The 27,906-nt window shown below is 31.3% G+C and overlaps 1 protein-coding gene across 1 annotated transcript; it reads right to left on the reverse strand.

Annotated features, from left to right (window-relative positions):
* Positions 1-1,844: 1,844 nt before the first annotated feature.
* LOC124530550 (glutamine synthetase 2 cytoplasmic-like) lies at positions 1,845-27,895 on the reverse strand. The gene is made up of 8 exons (XM_047104753.1): positions 27,823-27,895; positions 27,047-27,226; positions 14,351-14,512; positions 12,948-13,161; positions 9,487-9,559; positions 4,875-5,059; positions 4,318-4,457; positions 1,845-2,094 (listed from the first exon to the last, which is right to left on the reverse strand). Exons 2-8 carry the CDS (start codon positions 27,210-27,212, stop codon positions 1,946-1,948), a joined length of 1,089 nt encoding a protein of 362 aa, XP_046960709.1. The 5' UTR covers positions 27,213-27,226; positions 27,823-27,895; the 3' UTR covers positions 1,845-1,945.
* Between the last annotated feature and the right edge of the window lie 11 nt (positions 27,896-27,906).

A 27,906-nucleotide genomic window follows, 5' to 3' on the forward strand; every position in this document is an offset into this window, starting at 1 on the left:
AATTATTTAAGGCAACGCAATATAAAGTATGGATTCCTGGAAATTATTGTTAGAAAATTTGAACGTACCCAAATCTCCTAAACTTCAATATTATCAATGCGACGCCGTAACAAAGTTTGTTATACTATGGTACATACTTTTTGTACCGTAACAATATTTTGTAACAATATTTATCCAAACATACATGCTACATATAATACATTGGAAAATTAAAACAGTTCGGTAAATATTTCTCCTCTATATATTGAACTTTTTTTTTTCATTCGTTAAGTAGCTAGATATGTAATGTTACCGAGAAAAATTAAATTGGAAATAAGGGATACCATACAAATAGATCGAATTTCGAGAAATCACCGAACAAACACTGTTGACATTAAAGTGATGTAAGTTTTATAAATTCGTTGACCTCATCAGGCTCCCTCGAGCCTTATGAACGAGACGCACAAAGATGGCGAATTTTTACGAGACACACATTGTACATATATACATACATATATTAAATAGCGTAGATACTGACTCAATATATTTTTTTAATAAAAAGCCTATTTGGATATTACATTAATAATATAATTTAAGAAAATGAAATATAAAATAATCTGGGCAACTAAATTTTACATTATTGTTTCTTTGTTATATTGTGTAATAGAATGAATTCTTATTTCTGTGAAGTGATCGTTCTGCGTATGTCTTCTTTGAAATGATAAATATCGGCATATCGTATTTATCGATAAATAAGGTTGTCCAACTTATCAACTCTCAACTGCAATATTGTTATGTAACCTGTCTGGCGCCCTGGTGGCTACTATTAATATTTGAAGCACCATTGTTGTTTCCACGAAATTTATAAAATGAAAATTTAACCGCTCACTAATAGATCATACTTTTGGAACACTCTTGTAAGTTTGACATGTAAATTTTTCACACAATTATATAAAAAATATTTTATTTTTATTCCAAATTCAAAATGATACAGTATACACACATACACTGCTTTTAGAACAAATCAATACTTAGAAATAAATATAATAATCGATTATCCTGATGATTTTGTGTGATCGACGGTTTGATCGAAGTTTTTGACTATAGAGTTTTGCTGCTATTGCTATTGCTATTCACATATGTTTATTGCATCAATAATACAAAATATTTCAAAACTGAAATTAATATTATCTAAAATATATATTATATTTTAATGATCAGTCACTCAAATATTTAATCAATTTAAGGTTATACTACGGAAACATAACTGATGAAAAGCGTTCCAGAAAATGAAGATTTAAACAAATACATTTCTTTGATAAATACGCCTGGGAAAACATTCGTAATATTTATTTATTACAAACATTATTTTTTTCTTAATGGTTTAACAAATTACCTAAATACATAAATGTAATTTATATCATATAAAACTCTGTGTTTGGGGAATACTAAGGAGTTACGTGAAACATATTTCCCAGAGACTAAAAAAATAACAAATATAAATAATCCAATAATCTATTCAATAATTAAAATTATATCTGATACAGACACAGAGACATCGTTCATCAGATTCATTTAGATTTGTTTCTGTTTATTTATCATTTCTCTAATCTTTCATGAAATTCAATGTAAATTATTCCATTTCCAGATATTTAGTTGTATACATAACCCTAAGCGATTTATTTGATTTAAATTTGTAAATAAATTTTCTTCATGAGTGTATATAAATACTTTATATTAATTTTATATTTAACAGTAATAAATATATCAACGAAAACCTTCCGTAAATTTTAACTTAAGCTTGTTCTATAACGATACATACATATGTAGGTACTCGTACATGCATCTAAAATCTACAAATTAAAACAAAATACCGCGCACTCATTTAATATTTAAACGTTTAATCTTCACGAAAGTTACATAACATACAGCGTTACTTTCCACAGATTTCAATAGCAATGTTTTTCTATTCATCAAATATACAGGTCCTAAGTATAATAGAAATCAAACGATATGGATCAGCATTCGCAGCAGGCCGGCGGTCTTCTAAATAGCCGCGTTTATCTTCAGATACTTGGCGTGGAATACGTACGGAGCAACATCGGTTTGCAACACCTGATAAGAAATTTATATATATTTTTAATGTATTCAATAGAAAAGCACCTTACATTTAAGCTAAAAACTTTTGTTAGATGTGGAGGCAAAAATTGCAAAAGGGATTTGGATCGATCCTTCGATTTAACATTAGTAGGCGGCCTTTAAATCATTGCATTTTATGCTTTTGTTATTTAAATCAAAATTATTGCAATCAAAACACCATTCGTTACTATCACTGTTATTAAAATAATTATAAACGTCATTTGTTTAAAGTTAGTATCGTATCATTTCCATACGTTGGACTAAAACTATTATACATATATGTACAATATAGTTACTGACTTTAAATAGTTGTTCTTTCTTCTAATCGATAAGTAGCAAGCCTCAATTACGACTTGTAAACAATACTAATTTCCGTAAGTATTATAAATCAATACTAAACTTATATAACAACATAAAAGACTTATGACCGGTGTAATTAACAAACAATTATTTTTGCTATAAAAAGTTTCCGTAAGTTCCAAAGTCGTATGGTTGTGCAAGCGTGAAAATGTAACAACTTAGATACCAATAGCTTCTCGTAAAGCAAAAACACTCGCTTACTTATATTAACAATTGATTCATAAAAGAAACCAGGCCTTAGACTCAATTTATATCATAAAATAAACCCTATATATTTTGCAATACGCAATTTTTACTTGCATTGTATTTTAATAATCCAATCCAACCCTATTATTCCTTGACACAATACCATTGTGATTAAACACTTCGCACAAAAGAGTGTTAACCTCATTGACTGCGAGCATTGAAATATGCTCACTCAATAATTTGTACAATTTTATTTTTACGTAGCATTCCTTTTACAAACATAATTGTTAGATATTGGTATTTCTAAAAAAAGAATTCCAATATTAATCTTATGTTCTCCTTGCAAGATATGTAATAACAAAAACATCTTCTTTTTAATTAACATTTATTATATTAATAGAATCTGTTTTGTTATTATTTGTTATATTTTTTTCCTTGTATTTAATGAAAAATCTATTTTAACAAATAAGTATCGCTTCTAAAATGTCTGTTATAAATATTTCATTCGACCAATGGCCTCGCTTTGCTGTATAATGAATTAACTTTTAGCCAAAAGTGTAGAAATACCCTGAATGTAATGGTAAAGTGTCATTTTAAAATATTCCACATTTTTTGGATGATACTTACTAAAAGTGATAGCGATCTATTTAAATATAAATTTTAATGCTTGTATTAAATGTTTATTTTTACGTCCTGTTTACTTTTTGATTGTATTCTTTATATATACTTATAGTATCTCATAAGTATCAATGTATATTTCAAATGACTCATCTCTAGTTCTCAACTTACATACATTTTAAGAAACTATAAAATATAAAATAATTTGCAGAGTATTTATAAAAAAAAGTAAGTATTGGCTGCGTCGTCGTCCGCGCGATATAAAGGCAATTATTTGCTTCAAGGGTTTTTGTTGTACTCGATGAGCACATATTACTTTATTGATATTAGTTGAACGTGACCAGTGGCTAGAAACTTGAATCTTAACCGAAGATTGCGGCGTCAAGGACAAGTGCCAAGGAGTTTTCTTAATATGCTGAAATACACGACTGCTCAGAAAATAAATGTGATTTTTTTTTAATTCGAATATATGTATATAGTTTTATTTCTGCATATCAATATTCTTAAGAAAATTTCATCTTTCGATACAGATGTCTCGATAGCCTCGTGATCTTGGCAAACCATTGAAACAATATTTTAAGCCTTTTTAAGTTTTAGTGAGGCCTGCTTTACCTTTATTCTACAACAAAATTTAAAGTCCTAATATTTTCAAATCGATTTTTACGAGGCAGTCGTGTAGTCAATAAAACGCTTATTATTTGTACTGTAAAGATACCATCGCAAAGGATACCGCAAGTATCATCGTATACAATTCTGCCACATATGTATTTCAAATAATGCCAATTTAGGACTTGCAAATGGTCCATCTGATGGTCAGTAGTAGACATTGGTACTGTAAGAAATATTAAACATTCCTCATAATAGGTCATCTGGAGATAAGATTTTATGTTCTATGTTGTAGCTACACTGACTTACTCACCTTTCAAACCGGAACACAACAATACAAGTGTCGCTGTGCTGCGGTAGATTATATGATAAGTGTGTAACGTTTTAGCTGAAGTGTTAAATGAACTTTTGCAATCAACTTTGTATTACCCGCAGTGAAGTCGCGTATATGAGACATTCCATTCTTGCCGGTGAGTCGTCTGGCGTTGTCAGTGCCGTTATTCGCGTCGTACTCATTGATGTGAATGCCGTGTCGCCGTGACAACTTGTCTATTGCTCTTTCTATAACTCTATATGAAAATGAAAAATAACACATTTCTGTAATTTCTTTAACAAAGATATCGGTCTTGTTATCGGCTCCTGTTTCTCGTTGGATTTTTTAATATAGAAGTATTTATTAATGGAAAATAATAGTTACAATTATAAACTTACTCGCTGTACCGTTTTTCATGAGCTTTTGAATATTTTAGTTACTCTGTCATCAGAGTTATTATCTGCCAGTCAAAGTCCTGTCAAAATAGGTTAAGAAACGTGCCCGTTCCAGAGATTAGCCGGAACGAACCAACAGACAGACCGACAAAAATTGTAAAATAAGTTCATCTGATGTATGTACCGTGTCATGTAAACATACATATGAATTTAGTAAAAAACGGTTATTTTAATATTACAGACACCCCGTTTTTATTACATGTATAGATTTTACTTACAAAATGCCATCTTCTTCCCTCATGTCTTTAGTCGAGAAGTACACGAATGTACCGTTTCCAGGCCAGTCGGGTATCGGTTGTGGTTCGAATGAGGCGACGGTTCCATATTCTTCAGCAAGCCGACTGAGTATATAACGAGCCATCCATAAATCATCAGCCGCTTTGATCCCTGGACTTGGTCCAACCTAACAAACGTTTGACGATGTAGTGACGATTGATAATTATATGTCTAGTTATATATATTTATGTACATTATTATATACTTTTATAAAACCATTACACATGCTAATCTAAAAATGAGCCACTTTGTTTTGTGCTCTCGGACAATACGTCGTTTGTGTTAGCGCGAATTTTGATTAAACTATTTAATTTTCTTGATTTTGTATAATTTAGTTTGTTTGATTTTTATCAAGAAAACAATCGGGGTTTTGGATGTTTTTAGTTTATTCTTAAATTGTTTAAAGAGAATTGTTGTATTTTTGCATTCTTTAACAACTACGAAGTATCCTGGTGCAGGACCCATAAATATTAATTATCGTTTATACAAGTATCGTCAATCCTGTACAGGATTTTGCCACACACTCTGATTCATATAAGTATAAAGAACTTCTATGGATTAGAGTGTATAAAGCTACTTTACACTATTGGTCTGCGCCTGCCGATGATAAGAGCGATGAGTGAATATACTTAACTTGCACTTGTTTTATACACATTTGTATAATCCAGTATCATCTAATTGAAATCGCTCAGAAGAATATCATGATAATAGAAATATATGAAACAGTTTTTTTTTTAAATGGAGGCCTTTCCTTTTATTTTTATTTACCATTGTGTAATATTCTCACAAGAATCTTATGAAAAACTAATCATTAAGTGCATAATAGAGGCAGTTTTGAGTTCAACAAAATTATAAGGAACATAAACATAAAAAAAAAACGGAATAAACATAAAAGCACAACTGTCCAAGCGCCTTGTTTATTTACATGTGGAATTTTTTCCCTGATATGACAATAGATAGCTACTATGTTATCAGGTTTTACGTGAATTGAAAAGATATGTTATAGTTAAAATCCTGATAACAATAAAAAAAAGCCCATAGCCAAAATATCCTTAAATTAGAAGCTGAACTCAATTAGTATTTTACTACGAAACTTTATATTATATGAATAAAGTCAATTTCTTTTTTCTTTATAGAACTTATTGCCCTTGCCGGGCAACGTTTCCACTTGAGAACTGCTCCTATATGAGAGGTTTGAGTAATATTTTTACAGTGGTGCCTTGGCTGTGTTAGAATTCGCAATTATAGGCCAAGATAAAAATGTTGTAACCACTGAGTCATCTCAGCTTATTATATTTAAATAGGTTTAGTCTCATTTTTGTTATGTTTTTGCTAAAAGTTTTGTATAACTAAATCACGCATAATTAATTAACATTACAAAATTTGTTAAACCTTGTATATATGTATTTATTATTATAAATGTTTGTATATGCATTTCAAACATTAGTTAAAGTTAAAAGGTGGTGATAAGCCCCAAACTTTCCCAAACGATACACAAAAACCTTTATCAAATAAATAGCACATTTATAAAGACTTGTGGAGCAAATAAATTTTTATTGTTGATAAACTAAGCTATCATCTCGATCCATCACTATCGATATAATATCGATACAACATTTGGCTTAAAACGTTTGATGGATGTCCTTTGACGTTTGATAGAGATCCCGGTTTAAGCGAAAGATTTATTATAAGATGGCAAAGACTTGGCTTTGTAACCAATTCTAGCCGTAAAGGAATCTATCGGGTAAAAAACTTAAGCCTGCTTAAAATAAATTAAGTTAATCGAATCGAAATATTCTTTATTCAAGTAGGCTCATAAAATCACTTTTGAATATAAATATTAGTGTTGAATTAAAGCTATCCCCATATCGAAAATAATTTTCTACCAAGAAGAACCGACAAGAAAATACGTTACTCTTTTCCACCATTTTAATTTTAAAATATGCCAGAATTTTTTTTTATATATATACTGCCTACAAATCAACAAATACTGAGCCCACGCTTTTTTATAAGTTATATAATACTAGAATTCACCCGCAAGTTCGTTCGTTCAAGTTCAAGTATGCTTCATACCAAATTTCATCAAATTCGGTTCAGCGCTTTGGTTATATAATAGTGACAGCAGACACACTTATAACATTTTTAATAAATAATAAAATTAATAAGAATAAATATAGACTGTATTGATTAACATGTGAAGGATAACAACTAAATAAAGAATACGAAATATTTCAATCGGACTAGTTAAAACGAACCGAGGAATTCTATTATAGAAACGTATACCGGGCCCTTTTAAGGATTTATTAACTTTACGAAGTAGGAAACTAGGTGTTAATAATTAACCTTTCCTCCTCCTGTTTATACAATAAGGTGACACAGTTTCTTTCAAAAGTATTTCTTATTTTGTAAGAAATCCTTACTCTGTACAAAGAAAATAGGTTTGAAACCATAATGTATTTGTAATATTATATTACACAAACAAATATAACTCAACAAATAAAGAGCCGAGTTTTCTATTAAAACCTTATTCTCGTTCTATCTATCTATCTCTTCATCAAATATTTTATGATAGAGCTATTAGTCCGTATTGCAAACATAATTTAGAGAAAATGGTTTAATAATTGTATTTATATTATATTGATAATAAAGAATTAAAAGTAAGTTTATTATTTTTTACCATTTGCTTAAATATTTGCGATTACTTTCAAATAGAAAGGTCCCTATTTTTTCGTATATATAATATGTAGACATATTTTCTATCTATTAAATATAAAACTATTGGACAAAATTTTCCATGTACCTGTTACAGTTTTCAAGTTCGCTTTGTCATTGCCTAGAGTGAAATATTTTATCCAACTACGTGACATAATGAATTAAATCTCAAAAACACAAAACAAAAACTATGTATTTTCAGAAAATATTAATTAAAATAAAAGTTTTTTTTTAATCTTATTATTTTCTTATAGAACTAGTACGAAGAAATTCATAATACTTTTATGATTGACAAAAGATGTTTCTTTTGTTGTCAGCTTTAGCTTTATATTTAAATAGAGCTCCACTTAAAACCTTTCGTCTTTAAAAACAAACACATTTGTTTAAACAGCCAATTTATTTAAGATGACGTCGTGATACGTCGTTGACAGTACTCGATTGGAAGTTATCGATAAATATAATACTACTTAGTTATATCGTTCGTACTTATGTATTTTCTCTATTTGCTTAAGGAAGTGTCAAAGGTGTAATCACTAAAACATCTCAACCTGCATTGATTTGTTAGACGGCAACAGATCGCGCATCGATTACATGAAAAGACCTTTAAAATTATTATTAGAAATATATTTAAAAAATAAACCGAAGGTTCCATTGATGTTTTATTCGACAATCTGCTTTCGTCGGTAAATAAAAAATCATGATGCGATCTTCGGAACAAAAAGTAAATAACTCCCGAAGGTACTTTGCTTGTGGTATAAAAGAAAGTTAATTTATTTTTATGGATGGTTATGCCTATGTACCATTCACAGATCTTTAAAACTACACAACGGATTTTGATGCTTTTTAATAGATATATTTACAGATTTAAAACATGCATAATATAGTAAAAAAATATTGACCATTTCAGAGGTTTCTATTGCAAAAATTGTGTTTATGAAATAAACATTGCAAACAGCCTGAAGCGAACGAGATAGATCAAAATAATAAATTTCATACTGTTCACCTTAAAAAGGTCTACAAAAATCCCATGATGGTATGTGTCTATCTCTTAGGAATAACCCACGATAACTACTTCTTCTACGTTTACTTTTTACTAGAAATAATGGCTTATTTTCGAAGCTATTTTTATCAATATAGAAATAATCCTTATCCAATTATGTACCTTCAGTATGTTATGCAATTTTAATTTTTATATTTTTTAATAATCAATTTATGTTATCAAATTCTATATATTTTGTGAAAACTTTGGGAAATTTGTAGATAAATGTATTGGGAATGTTTTAACTGTTATAATTCTTCAAAGTTAGCTACAACCTCTAAGCAATTTTATCTGCTAAATTTACTTAGGGCTTTGCGTAATCCCGTCTTGGTAAGCACCATCTTCTCATCATTTTTATATTCTACCGCAAATCAGAAATACCAAGACATCGCTGTTACGATTTCAAGTGTGAGTAACTACAGTCGTAACATCTCTGTTCCTAATGCGTAATGTTAGTGATGTAAGAAATGGTTCCAAGCGTAATGGTGACTACTTACCATTAGATAACACATTTATCCGTCCGTCTACTTATGCTACAAAACCTCTTACCAAGTAATGCTTAATAAAGTTAAAAATATTAAAAACGTTCGACTACAAATTAGTAAACAAAATAATAAATTCCCCATCGATAACTGTGAAGAAATTTGTTTGGAGAATTTATATTTATTGATTAGTATGGATAAATTAAATAATTTTTATATTTTATTTGCAATAATCATTATTCGAACCTTAAATTTTGCAGCAATTTTAAAACGTAATTTAAGGGGATTTTTGTACGATTTATCAACCGCTGACGCAATTACCTGAAAATTCCATTGAGAAGGAGTGGTTCCAGGGTTAATGCCGTTTATTCGCACGCCCGCATAAAGGCAACACCTACGAACATAAAAAAATTATAGACTCTTGGTCGTGAATAAATTCATAGATAGTAAAATATTCCAATTCTACAGAAAGCACGTATAAAGTTTATTGATTTATGTTATGTTTATGTTACGTATTGACGAAACAAACATTAGTTCACATATGTAATAAGGCATCTTTATGAACATATTAATATTATATTTGATTGAAAATAAACATTTATGAGAATATTCCAATGTTGTGTTTCACTGCTGAACATACAATGTTTGGTCAAATCAAATTATTAAGCTCGTGGAAAATCTGGCGATCTCGATTTATTGTTATTATTATATTTATGATAAATGAATATTAATTTTCCATTGCGGCCAAACTCAAAGTAATGTAGTACAGTTGACATCATAACTCCCGCCGGCAAGTTAGCCTCTTGTCCAAAGAGGCAGTCATCTGTATATTATATATCAAAGCTATAAAGATTTAATTACATTAAATGAATATTAGATTACCAAACGAATCCTTTATTTAAGTACACTAATGGTATTGACACAAGACACAAATATGTTTGCTGAATATTTGTAAGTGATCAAATTATCTGTATTAAAATATTACTAAACCGTTTCAAAAAATAAGTGCTAGTTACGTTTTGTATGGAGAAGTGCTATACTTTGTCCAATAGACCGTTCCGTCATTAAGAAACACAAATCAAGGATGATGTACTGTGCGTCAACCATAATTATTATCAGTGAAGATAATATACCCAAATGATCCGTGTATATCACACGACGTTACCGAGCCGGAGCAATATTTTATAGCATTGAATTATATCACAAATATTCATTCTCTCTCTCTCTCTGACACATTTATCTCACACGAAATCACAAGTGAACTATATAGTAACTGAACGGAACCATATGGACATGACACGCAAATGATACGTGGATTCCATTACTAATAGTCGATAAATCAGTGGTATGATACTGGGTCGGCGTAAAAGCGGAACAAATCAACGGCATAAGTATTTGCTTCAGGCCGGCAATGCTCATGCGAACATCTCAATGTTGCAGATGTCCATGGGCTGTGGCATTCACTTTCCATCAGAAGAGCCACGAGATAGATTGCTTCCTATACCAATAAAAAACAAAGAAACACTTACATTATTATTAATGTGCATATAATGTTGTTAACAATATTTGTATAACTTATATACAGTCAAAAAAAAAATTATAATCTGTGTTATTACTTTTGTTGTTTATTAGGTGAAGTTAAATAATTATCACTATCACTTGATTTGTGACAATCTTATCTTATTCCGTGAAGTGTCACTTTCAATTTTAAACTCTGTTTATCTTTGTCAATAAGACATCTCCTGTATTTAATGAATTCTGTCAGACCAAATTAAATGTAAATAATTGAACTTGATGCGGTAAAAGTAATTATTTCGACTAAATAAAAAATAAAAATGGTAACAAATAGATATACAACAAATTGAATAAAAGCAATGTTATTTGTATTTATTTATTACGGTTTTTCAATTAATCGTACATTTATATAAATTTTAGATATACATACCAGATTATTTGTTACAAAAAAAAGAACATTTTTTGTAAGCGCAGAAATGTAAAGTGTAAAACAATATAACTTAGCGAGAAGCTGTTTTGCATATAAAAAAGGTTTTATTTGAATGTCAATGATATTGCACCCGAAGATGCACGCACACAATCAAATATATTAATATATTTCTATACTAAGACGTTATTTAGTTTGAACGTATCTCGTTACGTTATTCTCGTACTGTAAAATTTTAAAGTATTTTTTGCAAAAATAATATATATTACGTTACGCTAACACCCTCAGTGGCGAAACAATAACGTTTAACGCGGGTTAAACTGCGCACCGAGCAGTTTGTAAGTATATAAAACTAGAGCGTTGTTTAAATCATTAGTAGGTAAACATTAACTAAAACAATAAAACGTTTTGTGGTAATCTCATGTTAACCAATGTTACGGGCAACAAAAGTGGAAGTGTATTGTATTAAGGATAACTATAGTTTTTGTAGATTTCCATATCGTTTTTGTAAGAACATCCTTGTAAAGTTAAACAGGGAGTGACGATAATATATCTGGATTTTCCCTGGCAGGGTACAGCTTACGCTGAAAACATGCTCCGTGTCGATCGTGGAGAGGGAGGATCCGGATAAGCAAGCGACAAGCAAACAAATCGAATGCGATTTTTCGAATGGAATCAGCATGGAGAGCCATAGATACCTTCTGTAAGATCGTGATGGTCCAGAAGGAGAGCAGGGCAGATACGAGAGAGGTCCGATTCAGCTTGGTACAGACTCCGATCGGTTTTCGTTGTGTCATTACAACCAGGATTTTAAAGATAGGATGACGTGACACCTGGGATGGCCATACGAGCTACATAACATGGATATGGATAAGAATCCCACCCGGTGAACCGATTTCTATGTAACTTTCATAAAGGTTCCCCGGCCAAGATAGTTTTATAAATGTATATAACATTACATCTTAGTTCCCAAGGTTGGTGGCGCATTGACGATGTAAGGAATATTTAATATTTCTTACAGCGTCTTTGTCTATAGGTGATGGTGACCACATACCATCAGGTGGCCCATGTGCTCGTCCGCTAACCTATTCCATAAAAAAATATACTGCTTGAGAAAATATGGATTATGTAAGTGACAATCACACTGATAAAGAGAAATATTAATAATATAATTTCCCAGAAATTGTTGTTATTATCGACACTACCAGCTCATGCAATAATACCGGATGTTTTTCTATAAAATCGAGGAATTCTCTCGACTAAGAAAACAGATTTCTCGTTTTTTTAATTATGTCTAGCCTCGATAGTGCGCTTTTGTCGCTATTCCTTGTAGTATAGGATATAGTCACCCACCAACACTTATATTATATAACTATTACATAAGGCAGGAAATGCTTGATCTATCGAAAGATGAAACTGATCTGATTATGTGTTTTTTTCATGTCAAGTATTTCTCGTTCCTTTCGTTTCCTATGTATGTTTTAAGGAGTATTCTATCTTTGAGTTTCATTAGTGAACAATAAAAAGTTTTGTATAGTATAGACTAGCTCAAACTGCAAACGAAAGAAACGAAATGAAATTTATAAAACACAAACTACGTTTACCCCCTTAGGGATGGCGTTTCGTAAAATCCTTTCTTAGCGGATGTCTACAGCCTTTAAGGAGAAAGAATTCAATTTTATAGCTGTTATAGCTTCTGAGATAACCTGATTATTAATGAGTGATATATATCGCTTATATATAAAGATACAAAGAAATAATAAGGAACAATTAATAATTATGATATTACATATTTATTTTGGAAACATACTTCTTTATTTCAAAATAAAATTATTCTTACCTACAGAATGCCTCCATTAGATCCCTAGCAACTATTTTGTTAGCACCGATCGCGCAATAGTACGGGCCTGGTGGGGCAGGAAAGCCTCCCGGTGGCCAGCCCAGTGGTCTGTTATCTGTTGTCGTTAAGAAAAACTCCTGGTTGAAACCAAACCACGGCTCTTCTACTTCACCCTTCTCACACACTAATGTGCAATTCTTTCGATGATTGGATGCTACAAAGAGTATTACAGTAAATATAAATATACCAAGTAAGGATGTAGCAAAATATTTAGGGAAAGAAGACTTTATATATTATAAGTAAATTAACAATTATATTGTAATGAAATGAATATTTAAAATTACCATTTCATCACATTTTAAGCAATGACATATTTACATTCATAACAGTAAGTAGTTCAAACCTATATTAGAATTTTAAAAAAATTATTCTTTAAATACAGTGTTAAGTACTTATCAAAATAAATATAATATAAAATTTACTTTTCTGAATCTGCCAATATAAAGCATGATTCTTACATACATTCAATGTTTTGTCTAAAGCAATAATAAATATTATATAACAATATTTCTGGAAATAACGAACGCTCCAGTTATTGTGCAGGAAGTACTACAAGTAATTTCCTTTCAGTAACAGATACGGTCGAATTGACATGACAAAAATAAGTGAACAATATTATACTATTGTCAATATAGTAAACAATTATATATACTTTTTAATATTTAGCATTAATCATTCGTTTTGAAGATCTACCATATTTCACGATAAACTTCAAAACTTTTTCCCTGACTCGAATCCGAAATATTATGTAAACAAACTTTAAATGTGATAAAATATGTGCAAGCGGTGTAATGGTAAGCATATTCTGTGTATGGTATGGTGGAATATGTCACAAAATTTTAATTTTTATTTCCATTTTAATTCCGATGATTGGTATTGTATTTCCGGAATATGGAGTTACTTCATTTTGTTAATGAGCCAATGTTTATGTAAGGTGGTAACGGCTCCGTTTACATTCCTATATGAAGTCAAAAACATTTGGATAAGAAAAAAAAATTAAAAGCCAGATTTATTAAGAGCTCATTCAACAATAAGTGTTGTAGCAATTTCATTCTTCGCTTTCGTGTTTATAAATACATAGCAATCGTTTTATAACTTAAATTGAAATTGGCCATTATTTTCAAACAAAATCACTTTGCGACTTTTTCTAGACCTGCTATTACTGTTACTTTTATTTTTAGACTTGATCTTTCATAAAAATGTACCAGTAATTAATAAAATAAGATCGATTGCAGTTTATTAAACATATACCAAACATTTTATACATTAAGAATCATAGAAAATAAATAACGTACAATATATAATAAATTACATACGAAATCAGAAACAGTTCTATTACTAACCGGTTGGCTGGTAATTGTATTGATAAGTGTCTGCTAAAACCAGTAAATGGCTTCCGCGTCGAAACGGATCGTGATAAATCACTTCTGGGAAGATGTACGTGTCAGAATTGTCAGTGCTGGCTTGGAACGTATTGCTCCCATCAAAGTACCAAATTGGTAAGTCTGTAATATAAAGGTAATTTCGTTTAAAATTAGTTATGCGTATAAAATTTCCATATTGTAATAGGAATTTTTGGCTGCGTCACCTAGTACAATAAAGTATGTAATATGTATATAACTATATTTATTCCTTATGGGAAATTACATATTTCCCTTAAATTTATTGTAGTGCGGTTAAGACGTTTTGATATGAAATATTTATTTATTTATTTTGATTTCTATTAAACTTTAAACTTTTTAATGAAATATTTTTCTGATAACAATACACTTTAACCAACTTTAAAAATAAACTGTTTGTTCTTTGAAATTACATTGACAAATGTAATTGTTTTATGTATAATTGTTTGTTCAAAACTAAATACTACGCATTAATTAGGTACATTAACTTATCACCTGATTATTTATTTTTGAACTGACCATTTAGTTTTCATTTATGATCAGACTAGAAGTGTCCTTAAAGGTAATATTAGAGTAATATTTTTCTAAAATTTTATCATATAACAGTTGGACACTACATTTTCACGCCAACATTGCATCGTAAAATTTACCATTACTATGTGTGACAATCGATTTTATATTTTACTCATACTTTATTTATGTGATGTATGTATGACGTATCTATGATGTATATATATTTTATATATCGTTAATATAAAAAAGTTCAATATATTATAATAATTTTAGTAATATATTATTATTTGTATGTCATAATATTTTCTATACAATGAAAAATAAAACCCATACTGAAAGTATGTATATGGAATAAGTAATGCAATAGCAACGACACAATTTAAATCATTTGGTTTGATTATAATAGTTCTGTTCACACACGCGTGAACAGTGACACACACACAAGTTTAAAAATGTCAGAAACTGAAAAGCGGTACTTGGCATAAGCACTCTTAAGGGATAGAGTTGTAATGATTGTTATCCGCGTTAATTTTCTTACCGGCTGCTACTGCGAGATTCTTGATAAGTATAGTAAATAGTTTTATTCTTCTATACGCAGTTTCTGAGAATAGCGCAACTCAATCAACTAAAGTCATTTTTTACTAAAACAACGTCCGATTTCGACAGATATTGCAACATGAAAACAAAACCTCATTGATTGGATGAATGATCAGATCTTAAAATATTACAACCAAAAATTAAAAAAAAAAATGTGTGAATCTTAGCGAAAAGCACTATCATAACAAACAAATATTTAAATTAGTTACAGTATTAAAAAAATCAGAAAGGAAAAGGTTACGGAAAATCATCTCTTAAGGTTTAATTTGTAGAAGTATTTGAAATTTCAAATTATTTGATATTGACTTGGAACACGAAACCAACTAATATCAGTTGGCGTTGTCTTGTTGTTGTTGTATTGTTGATTACATTGAAATGTTTTCCTCAGAAGTAGGTTAGTTTTAATTAGAACAAACTCAAGGAACTATTCATCTTGTGCGGATCGTTTTAAGTCCCTCAAAACAGACAACTTTGCACATTATAATATTTTATTACAAATTTAATTTAAATTGCGACTGTTCCAATTTGCGAATAAGTGTAACAGTAGTTTTTAATTATGCATAAGAAGTAAACTTCTAACTTGTAAATAAGTACACACACAGACTATTTTAATTGATTTCAAATAGTTTTTTATTTGGAGCATGTTATTGTTCTAGTACTTGATGAAAACTATTATTAATATATATTTTATACTTTCACGCCCGCATACAGACGATAGGTCACACTTAAAACGTTTCGTATGTTTTTTTTTTTGACAATTTCTGAGAGATTACCGTATACTGAAATATCGGCATTTTTGCATTTTCGGTATAAATTCGAAAACTTTATAATTAAATTCTTCCTCTTCTATATATATTTCCGTTTCAATACATTAATATCCGTGTAATAAGAATTCCCTTATAGTGGCTATTATTTTATATAATAAATAAAATAGACCTAATATAATTGGAATATGTTTATTACAATAAAACCATTTTTTTACTAAATGCATATGTATGTATGTACTGTTTTTGTCGGTCTGTCTGGTCGTTCCGGCTAATCTCTGGAACGGCTGAACCGATTTTGATGGGACTTTCAATGGCAGATCGCTGATGAAATAAGTAGTAAAATAGGCTATAACGATAACTTCATTGTAAAATTATAATGCGCATGAAGTCACGGGCACAGCTAGTGGTATATACAACTATCACGTGTGGGTTCTGCCTGGCCGTCGACCTACCAAATCATTTAATCTAAGCTACTATTTCAATACACTTCTTAGGATATTTTTCAGGGCTTATTATTTTAATATGGGTACGATGAATAGACCTAATCATTCCAAGTAAATAATCTAATATGCTAATTTATGATAGTTTTGCCTACAATAAATGCGCATAATAATATGTTCACCTTGAATATTATCCTGAGTAGTTCCAGTAGTGCCTATTGGTAAGTTTATCACAATAACATCAGTCGACTTAATACATACGCATTACAACAACAATAACAACAGGCTGTAAACCCACTGCTGGGCTAAGGACTCCTCTCCCTTGTGAAGACAATGTTTGAAAGATATTCCAACAAAACACGCTGTTCCAATGCGAGTTAGTGGAATATGCATTACATTAGACGAGAATAAAAAAAGCTTTAAAAATTTTCTTATAAACTATCTATTGATTTTAATTCATAGAAACCAGAGATATAGCGCAAATAAGCAACATTCTGCTACGCGGATGCCAGCACTGTAGACACCCCATCTACGTCAATATATCCCGGGAGCACCGCGACGAAAATCGAAAAAAAAGTGCCATCACCCAGTGCTAGCTTCCTTCATCACATTCAACGTAGATCTGTTCGAATTAGCGAAGATATACTTCTTTCCGATCGGGTCGATACTTTGGCTCTATGTTGAGCTTGGCTCTATCAATCAATCTGGTCTATTGCTGCATTCTCCGCGGATAATGTCAGAGAAAATATTTGAATTAAACCAAACCTTTCGCGGTTTTATATTATATCACGTAATAGAAAACAAAAAAAGGAGGAACACTGATCGGTTCTATATAGTATTTTGCATGTATAATTATTCAACACAAAATCAAATTATAGGAAAATGTACTATAACTGTGATCTATGGGATATTCGAATTCTCTGTCCAGTTTATATTGTACACCACATGAATAAAAATTGATTCATCTTATAAACTATGCAACCTAAACCTAATTCATTATAATAGGTTGGGGAAAAAGTTTCTTCGTATTTTATATGAAAATTCAAAAAGTTTTTTTATAGTTTATTTACATTTGACTAAAGTATGTAGGTGCCATTTTGTTCCATAACTTTTTGCCATCTTATTGGTAGTGACTTGATCCCATTGCTGTAAAAATTTTGGGGCTTCTGATCGAAAAACTGCGACAAGTGGTTTTGGCAGTCCTCTCGTGATGTTAACCTGACACTGCCTAAGGAATTCTGCAGAGACCGAAACAGATGAAAATCTGAAGGTGCAAGGTCAGGACTATACGGCGGATGCATTAATACCTCCCAGCCAAACTCTCGTAATTTTTGTTGAGTGGCTAAAGATGTGTGAGGTCTAGCGTTGTTATGGTGAAAAACCACACCCCTTCTGTTGATCAATTCTGGCCGCTTTCTCTCAATTTCTTGCTTCAATCTCATCAATTGTTCGCAATACAGTTCTGAATCGATGGTCCTGCCGGGCGGTAACAGCTCATAATGAATTATGCCCTTCCAATCCCACCATACACACAGCATTACCTTGTTGCGAGTTAATCCGGGTTTTGCCACAGTCTGTGAAGCTTGACCGGCTTTTGACCACGACCTTTTTCGCACGTTCTTGTCATATGTGATCCACTTTTCATCACCAGTTATCAGTTTCTTTAAAAAATGGTTCGGTTTCATTACGTCGTAATAAAGAATCACAAATGAGTACACGGTTCATTAGGTTTCTTTCAGTGAGTTCATGAGGCACCCATATATCGAGCTTTTTTGTGTACCCAGCTTTATTCGAATGAGTCAAAACCATTTTGTGGTCAATTGCCAGTTCTTCAGCTACATCGTAACTACTAATATGCCGATCTTGCTCCACTTTTTCATAAATGGCATCAATTTTGTCCGTAACAGGGCGACCAGAGCGAGATGCATCTTTGATATCAAAATTTCCGGCTTGAAAACGCTTAAACCAAACTTGCGCTACTCTCACAGATACTGCATTAGGTCCATAAACATCACAAATTTTTTTCGCGGCTTGAGTTGCATTTTTACCTTTTTTATAATAAAATTTTAAAATGTCTCGAATTTCTTCTTTAGAATCACTCATTTTAACAACAACAAAAACAAATGAAAATCACACAAATTCCTAATTTGAATTTGGAAGTGCCTTCTTTAAAATTAAAACTTTTTAATGATACCAAAACAAGCCAAAGAGATTTTATTACAAGTTCATACATACTATATGCGAAAAGACTTTTTCCCCGACCTAATATTATATATTTAAACAATCTCATATTTGAACTTGTAAGAGTATTAAAATATATTATTAAATACACGACGATATACATATGTATGACTACACTTATAATATACTTGTATAAAAAAATCTTGAACATCACTTATTTCATAGTTATAATGAAACAAAATTCTTGAAGAAATCTCAAACTTACAAATGATAATTCAAAATGACTTCGAAATGAACTACTGAGTTTCTTGCCGGTTCTTGTCGGTAGAATCTACTTTCCGAATCGGTGGTAGCTTTACTTAATTGTAAAATGACGATTCAAAAGTGCTTGTAAAAGCCTACTTGAATAAAGTTTATTTTCATTTTTGAATGTTCTAGGTACACAATTAAATGTTCATATCAGACATAAAAGTAATTGAAATTAAATTTATGAAACCTTAAGAATGCATTAATGTCGCGTTCACTTATAAATGTTACTGAAAATCGAACGGCTGTAAATGAACAGATTCGAAGCTCTGTACATTTCTTTCTTTATCCTCTAGTTATATGATTACTTTATAGTCCTTAAGTATACCATATATAGTTTATACATATAAACTATATATTTATTTACTTTTTTATTTTATGGTATAGGTTGACGGACGAGCGTATGGCCCACCTGATGGTAACTGGTCACCATCACAAATTGACAATGACGCTGTAAGAAATGTTAACTATTCCTTACATCGTCAATGTGCCACCAACCTTGGGAACTAAGATGTTATGACCGTTGTGCCTGTTACACTGGCTCACTCACCCTTCAAACCGGAACACAACAATACTGAGTACTGTTATTTGGCGGTAGAATAACTGATGAGTGGGTGGTACCTACCCAGACGGGCTTGCACAAAACCCTACCACCAAGTATGTTAATGAAATTTAAGCTCCTGTAATAACGTAATCAATCTGTCTTATATCACAAATTGACAGTTCTTCCGCAGTATTGCGTAATAAAAAAATCTCCATTATAATTTCCCAGAAATTCCTCTTTGTTTATAATGCTGATAGAATATATTTTATTTATTTACTTTATATATAATTTGGTACAGTGTCAAATAAATGAAAAAAAATGAAATACATAATGGAACGTGTTTCATGCGAAAGACAAATCTGATTGAATCAGAGACAGTAAATTATACTTGTAATTATTTAGCGTTATATAATACTGGTTATAGCCCTCGGCTTCGCTCGCCTTTTTAGGGATTAGTCGTGAGCCGAGATGGCCCAGTGGTTAGAACACGTGCATCTTAACCTATGATTTCGGGTTCAAATCCAGGCAAGCACCACTATATATATGTGCTTAATTTGTGTTTATAATTCATCTCGTGCTCGGTAGTGAAGGAAAACATCGTGAGGAAACCTGCATGTGTCTAATTTCATCGAAATTCTGCCACATGTGCCTCCACCAACCAGCATTGGAACAGCGTGGTGGAATATGTTCCAAGCCATCTCCTTAATGGGAGACGAGGCCTTAGCCCAGCAGTGGGAAATTTCCAGGCTGTAACTAAGTCGTGATGTGTAAGGAAAATAGCCTTCTCATTCCTTGAAGTTCAAAATTGCTTCATAGCAAACTTCATCAAATTAGTTTAAATGGTTTGGTCGCGAAAGAGCGACAGACAGACAGACAACAAAGTTAGCTTGACATTTATAATATTAGTATAGATTAAATCAGTTTACGATAAAGTCAGTGATTGTTATGTATGAGTTTCTGTTCGATTTGACGTAGATGACGAGCGCGTGCACAAAGGATTGTTATCTATGCATATGAATCCGATTGAAATAGTTTTTGTTAACAATGGATATGATTTAACTAGATTTCCTACGGGACATTGGTGAAATAATCTGTGGCTGTTGGCACAACTAAAAGCCATTAAACTGAGAATAGAATCGATTAACTAGATTTAAAAATAATTTGCAACGGAATATTATGATATGATATAGAGACAATCAATGAACCAAGATGACCCAATAGTTAGATGGCGTGCATCTCAATGCGATGGTTGTGGGCCCAAACCCAGGCTGAATAATAATAAACCACTGAATATTCATGTGCTTAATTTGCGTTTTTAATTCATCTTGTGCTCGGCGCTGAAGGAAAACATTGTGAGGAAACCTTCATGTGTCTAATTTCATTGAAATTCTGCCACATGTGTATTCCACCAATTGAAACAACGGGTTGAAATATGTTCCAAAACTTATCCTCGAAATGGAGAGGAGGCCTTAGCCCAGCAGTGGGAAATTTACAGGGTGTTGTTGTTTTGTTGTATAGACAAAGGCATAATTACAGATTTAGAAAGAAATTAAAAAATAAACATTTTTGAGACATATCCAAGGGAAGTAATTGTGTTATTTAAAACCCATATACACATGTGTATTACGTTGGCCTGGCATGGCCTCATATCGCTGTTCAGCATCTCATTATTTACATAGAAGCGTCGCTGCACATACAAAGGTTCGCCTGAGAAATCATTAATCATCAGGCAAATTTTACCCCACCAGAGAGCGCCTTTAGAAAATAAATGTCCTTATAATGTATAACTTAAATGCATCAATCAATATATACTCAATTAAAGTAGGCTCTTAAGAGCACATTTAAAATGTTACATTATATTTTTGAAAGCTACAACCGATCTTTTCTTCCCATCATGACGTTATATAAAGGCACGAATAAACATTATACAAAAATTTCAGTCAAAGAGATTCTTTTTAAAGGTCAGATAAGTTTATTAGTATTATATATCTTTTAGTTTGATATTGCTTCAATTTCAACTAAATATTTCTATAGAAATTTCATGGTTTAACCTATTAAATTTATTTTTCAAATTTATTAAAAGGAAAAATCCAATTTAATCAACTTCTTCTTGGAAGTATTCGGGGATAAATTAAAATAATGTGAACTTGAAGACAAAACAAATATTTCCATCTCAGTAGATTTGTCCAACAATCTCTTTCACTAATTCCTATATTAAAAATGCTTACTATGTACACAAATTTCCAATTCAGTTGCATGTTTGTTTTTCAACTCATGAAAAAAAAAAGTAATCTGATACGTTTCCGTTCTTTTTATATTAGGTTGAAACAATTTTCATTTGCATTAACTGACTTATAGATTTAAAAAAAAAATAACATCATCGTACGAACTCGCGCGCAAGTCGAATCGGATTTTTGCGTTCAAAAACGCAGAAACTTTAGCATCGTATGCCTGACTTAAAAAGTAGTTAGTATGTACATTAAGGCCTACTCTCCTCTTGACGAGATGTTTTGGAACTTATTTTACTACGCTAGTCCAATGCTTGCTGGAATCGCATGTGTCAAATTGGATTTCATTCTCATTCTCTTCGCTTAAGATACACGTATTCATCCCCACGAGAAATAAATCCAGCTAAATACATTTTAACAGAATTCTTTCACACAAACTAGTAAACGGATTAATTTACTAATATATGTAGCTAAGACATAAATATGCTGATTAAAAAACTGACTAATATCAAATTAATAACTAATCGTTAATAATGTTATATTCGAATTTATAGGAATTCAAAGTTTATTTCATTACATCCATGTGATAGAGGTAAGAAAGTTTTTATGCTTATTGATTTTTTTCGCAAACAAAGACTAATGATCCTATTTTTATGGAACTTTTATACCAAAGTAACTTAATGTTTCAGATCAAATATTAGCTGATTAGGTGCATTACATTTTGTTCATATGCTTTTAGATAATATTGTATGGAGTTGCAGAAAAAGACTGTACTTATTACAAGTTAAAATACTTTCGAAATAAATAATATTAAGTATTGATAACTGTTAATAAAGTTGCTAGAGAAAAACTTTGCAATATCATCTTTTGCTGGAGAATGTACTTGAAGATATTGGAAGAAATTGAAATATACGTGCATATAACATAGTCACAGCAGATAGCTGGTAATATACAATCTTCATGATATAGATAATCTTGACTTAATTCAAAAGTTTTAAATGACATTACGTTCAGTGAACAGAGGCATATACCTTCAACTTGTAATATTTAACTTTCATCTTTAAATTATGATAACATTAATTTTCTGTTTCTCTCTACATAGCTTATAAATATTAACTTAATATATTAAGTTACTTTGATCTACTACTACAAGATCGCCTGGATAATTACCACCGCCACTGGCCGCTTACCATTAAGTAACCCATTTGTCCGTCCGCCTAACGATATCAAGTAATCAAAGATATAGCTTTTGTCAATATAGATAGGTGTTGTATATGTCACAAACAGCAACAGGGTTAGGGTATACGAATTTATGATTGATAGGCCCGCGGAAAGTCAATTAATTTTGTTCTAAGAACGAGACATCTCAATATAAAGGTAAGACCGTCACAAACATATACTAGTATATCTGATCTTGCTATTGATAAATAAACATTTACTAACAAAGAAATCAAGTATTGTAAAAACATTTAAATAAAGAACAGAAAAATCATCACTCAATAACGAAGAAGACGGAGACAGTTACGCATAGTAGTTTGAGTAAAACTTTGAGATTGATAAATTAGTACAACAAATTAACAACGGATTGCGAAATCCAAATCAAAGTGTTTTGATTCCAACGCAATCAATTTTTTGTATCTGAAGGAGGAGAGCCTAATCCTAAAGCCTAAAGAGAGAGTTAATAATTCTTAGTGAATTGTGTAATGTTAAATTAGTCTGAAATTGTTTAGTGTTTGTAAACAGATGTTATGTTGGGTAATTAGTTTACCCACCTATTTTTATTATAAAAGGCCGAGCGCCCTTCGTTATCGGGAGGCTTGTTCGAGCCGTTTGAGCGATCGGACCGCCTCATATTGGAATAAATCAGAGAGATTATTTCCTGAGTTTAATTTCATACCACCGAGAATGGTTAAAGATCGAAACCCTGACACTCGTGACGTCACAAGCTCGGACATACTTCTTCGTTATATATAATCAGAATATAGTGACAGAAATTAAAGATAACTCTCAATATTCACAGTTTTTTCCTGCCTAATGATATTTATATTTAATTGTTAATATTTACATTGAATACAGCTATTCTACAGAATTATCAATCGGAAATCATAACTGTGAAATATGAAATAGTCATGGGCTAGAAGTTTCCATTAAATTGTCAAAACATTTTGATCGTCGTTTAATTGGTCGTATGACGGTCTATTTTTAAGCTAGTGTGATTGGTAAGCCTCTTAATGTTAAAATTCCGATACCAACTTTAATAATAGATATACCTACTCGCGAAACTTATATAATTTGTTACAAAAATATCTCAACTGTATGTATTTCAATTCGTGAAATATTTTCCAAATTGAATATTTCCAATTAAATACTTTTGTGAATTTATTCAATGTATATTTTAGGCAAGTTAAAACCGTCTAATATTTATCAACAAAAAATACTATGAGGACCTAACATCAATCATCTAACGTCAGTCATTCTACTGTATAAGCTAACAATCAGAAGAGATTATTTGCGCATAAGTGAGACTCCAAAACGTACTTTTTCAATCCGACTGAAATTCGACTGTACATGCTTTCCAAGGACTGTTTACTTACAAACTGGAATGCTTCTGAGAATTTCTCGACTTAAATGCTCATCAATTTGTACAGATTACTAAACATAACGTCAAAATATTTTTAAACTCTCTTTTGCGCCTATTTTCTTCAACATAACTAAAGAAACAATCGACCAGCATTCTCACTGCTTAAATTCCCTGAGCGCCCTCGGGTGGTGCGCTTTCGACGCATGTCAGAAAACGTGAGTCTGCAGATAGACATCCCATATTCAACAGAATTTCCGAAGGAGGCAAGATTGATAGGACTGAAGCGGTAGTACAAATGTTTCGAACAGTGCAAGCGTTTTCACATTATCCGATTTGATATCAGTGTCGTGAGCCGATACGATATCGGTAGAAATAAAATGTATGGAATACGATGTCTGTCTGTCTTTCATATTGTCCGATCCGATATCGAATATCGGAACCCTAACCGATGTCTTTGCGTCGGAAAATGGAAAACTTCTTTTTCAAGTTGATGTATATCAATACAATATCCAATCACATAAACTTATTATTAATATTAATTAAGATCGTAATTTATTACCATCAAAAATTAGAGATGACGTCAAAGAAGTGTAACGTGCATTGTTATCATATTTTCTTTGTTCTTAAATTATCGTATTAAGTAATACTTTTGTAGTTTTTATAATGTAGTATAGTGGTTTTAATAATGCGACATTTAAATACTAAAGCAATCTATAGGTATACCTAATTAGTTAATACGAAAATGACAAATAAAGGTACGTTATTATTACATATGCATATAATAAATCCGTCAATTTGAAGTGGTTGTACTTACATATATGCAAGATATTTACAAAACAGCCTATCTGTCTGTGAAAAATAAAGGCGTAATTCGTTCGACATTCATTAATTTATTTAATATTTATAAAAGTAAGTAAAAAAGTAAAGTAACAGCCAGTACATTTCCCACTGCTGAGATAAGGCTTCCTCTTCCATTAAAGAGAGGGTTTGGAACATATTCCACCACGCTGTTCCAATGCGGGTTGGTGGAATGCACATGTGACAGAATTTCGATGAAATTAGACACATGCAGGTTTCCTCGCGATGTTTTCCTTTAATATTTATAATATATATTTTTGGTACACCGTCGTCAGTCAGACAATAAAAAATGCTAGTACAAATAAAAATTTGTTATCATCTTTCATTAATATATGTGATAACGCTAGATTTATAGATAGCGTAATTTGGGAGTAGGCGGCTTGACGCGCGTACTGGTAACTAGGTTGATGAGTTCACCGTGAATTAAAATGAATCAAAACAATTTATACTAAGTTGAACAATATTTTATATAATTTTTTTTTATTTAGATAACCATTTTTCAAAACAATTGGTGTCGAACAATTTACTAAAATTTGTTTAGCAATTGTAATTTACAAATATTACGTTTACATTTTATTTCCAAAGTGTTGCTAAAGTGTTTGTATTTCTAACGCATACATATTTTAACAGCTTGGATTTAAATAATATAAATTGAAATACCTAATTAATATAACTAAACACAGTTCAAAGAACAACGGGTACATCACGGGCACATCACAATCAAGACCAAACAATGACTTGTAGTGGAATTTAAAATGTTTAATTGATAAAAATCTAATTTTAAATCATTTTACATTGTGTATTATATATTGCTAATGATAAATATTAGATGCTTAGAAATATTAATTCCATCAAACTTAATTGAAATGTTATGTACATTTCAATTTGGATTCGATGGAATGGCATGAATTCATTTAGTTTAATGGATGGAATTTTGTGGGTGAAGCTGATGCTTTAAACTAACGTTAAAATGACTTTGTTTTCAAATTGTGTAAGTAAGGTAAAAATGTTTTGATAGTTCACCACGCTAGTCCAATGCAATTAATCTAAAAATGCAGGTTTTGCTAACGAGATGTTTATTCACCGTCAAGCTTGATGAATTATAGTCAATTAATAAGTAAATTGAACTTATAATTCAATGCTGCTTGGCCAGATTTGAACCCGCAATATTCAGTTATGATCCACGTATTCTGGCCACTGCGCCATCTCGATTCCTAAGTATTTAAACTACAAATATCTCTGATATTGTATCTTTATATCTCTATGTTATGAAAAGTTACCAATTAAATTGGTAAAGAAAATAATAGCAATAAGAATTATCTTTACACCTAGAAATGTGTTTGACGACCTCCGTGGTCGAGTGGTGTGTACACCGGTTTTCATGGGTACGCCACTCTGAGGTTCCGGGTTCGATTCCCAGACGAGTCAATGTAGATTATCATAGTTTTCTCTGTTGTCTTGAATCTGGGTGTTTGTAGTACCATCGTTACTCCTGATTTTCCATAAGACAAGTGCTTTAGCTACTTTCATTGGGATCAGAGTAATGTATGAGATGTTCTCTCATATTAATTTATTTATTATTTATTAATGTAACAGATGATAAACCAATGAGGAGAGTCATTACCTTTGTTTGTTTTAGGCACGAAATCGAAGGTCCTATCCTTTGAGCGCAAATTAATTCCGGTGCCGTCAACCCACACATAAGCTACTAGAATAGATTCACAAGGTATTTCCAGGTCTTCGTACTTTCGCATTGCTGCTTTATTCAACGCAATTGGAACTGAATTCATATTGATAGTGGCACCTATAAGTTTAATACATTAGAAATTATATTATGTTTCATCTTTTCCAATTTAATAATAAGGGGTCAATCTCTACTGGGCGATAGAAAAAGAATCAGGAGATGATTTCTTAAACCAGTTTTCGGTTCGTTGGGTGAAGTTATTTGCGGGGAGACTTTATTTGTAGCGGCCAGGTACCGTATTTATTTTGTCTGTGGGGACATAATACAGACTGATGAAATTTTCTTTCCCCACTTACGGATAAAACCGAGTTATTGATCAATAAGATTGAAACCTGCGGTAGCTAAGGGATTTAGGCTTAGACTTAGGCCAGACTCGTCCTGAGAATTGTAAAGACGGCTTCTAGACGAATCCGTGTAAATACTAGCTGACCACCCTGAATTAGTACGGATGAGATATCCATTGTATTTACTTCCCGATCGCAGTACTACCTACCGTTCCCAATCTAAAACATCCAGGGACTAAAATATACGCAAAAATAATACCACAGCCTAAAAAGAGTTACAATATACATTCACTTACAGAAGCTTTATATATATTACAGATATTTAACATATGTTTGCATAAAACTTCGCTAATACTTGAATATATTACTTACTTGATTTTGATTTAGAATATTAGTAACGAAACTTAAAATTTGACACGACTAATGTGAGTTTATTTTATTATATATGGTGACTGT

The sequence above is a fragment of the Vanessa cardui genome, chromosome 6 (genome assembly GCF_905220365.1).
Source record: "Vanessa cardui chromosome 6, ilVanCard2.1, whole genome shotgun sequence".
NCBI classification, from domain to species: domain Eukaryota; kingdom Metazoa; phylum Arthropoda; class Insecta; order Lepidoptera; family Nymphalidae; genus Vanessa; species Vanessa cardui.

Excerpts from the sequence above, each read along its gene's own strand:
- LOC124530550 (XM_047104753.1), bottom strand. The coding sequence starts at position 27,212 with ATGAATTCAGTTCCAATTGCGTTGAATAAAGCAGCAATGCGAAAGTAC. Across the intron at positions 14,513-27,046 it reads CGTGCCTAAAACAAACAAAG|ACTTACCAATTTGGTACTTT; the intron begins GTAATGACTCTC and ends TTTATATTACAG. Across the intron at positions 5,060-9,486 it reads CTTCTCAATGGAATTTTCAG|GTTGGACCAAGTCCAGGGAT; the intron begins GTAATTGCGTCA and ends AACGTTTGTTAG.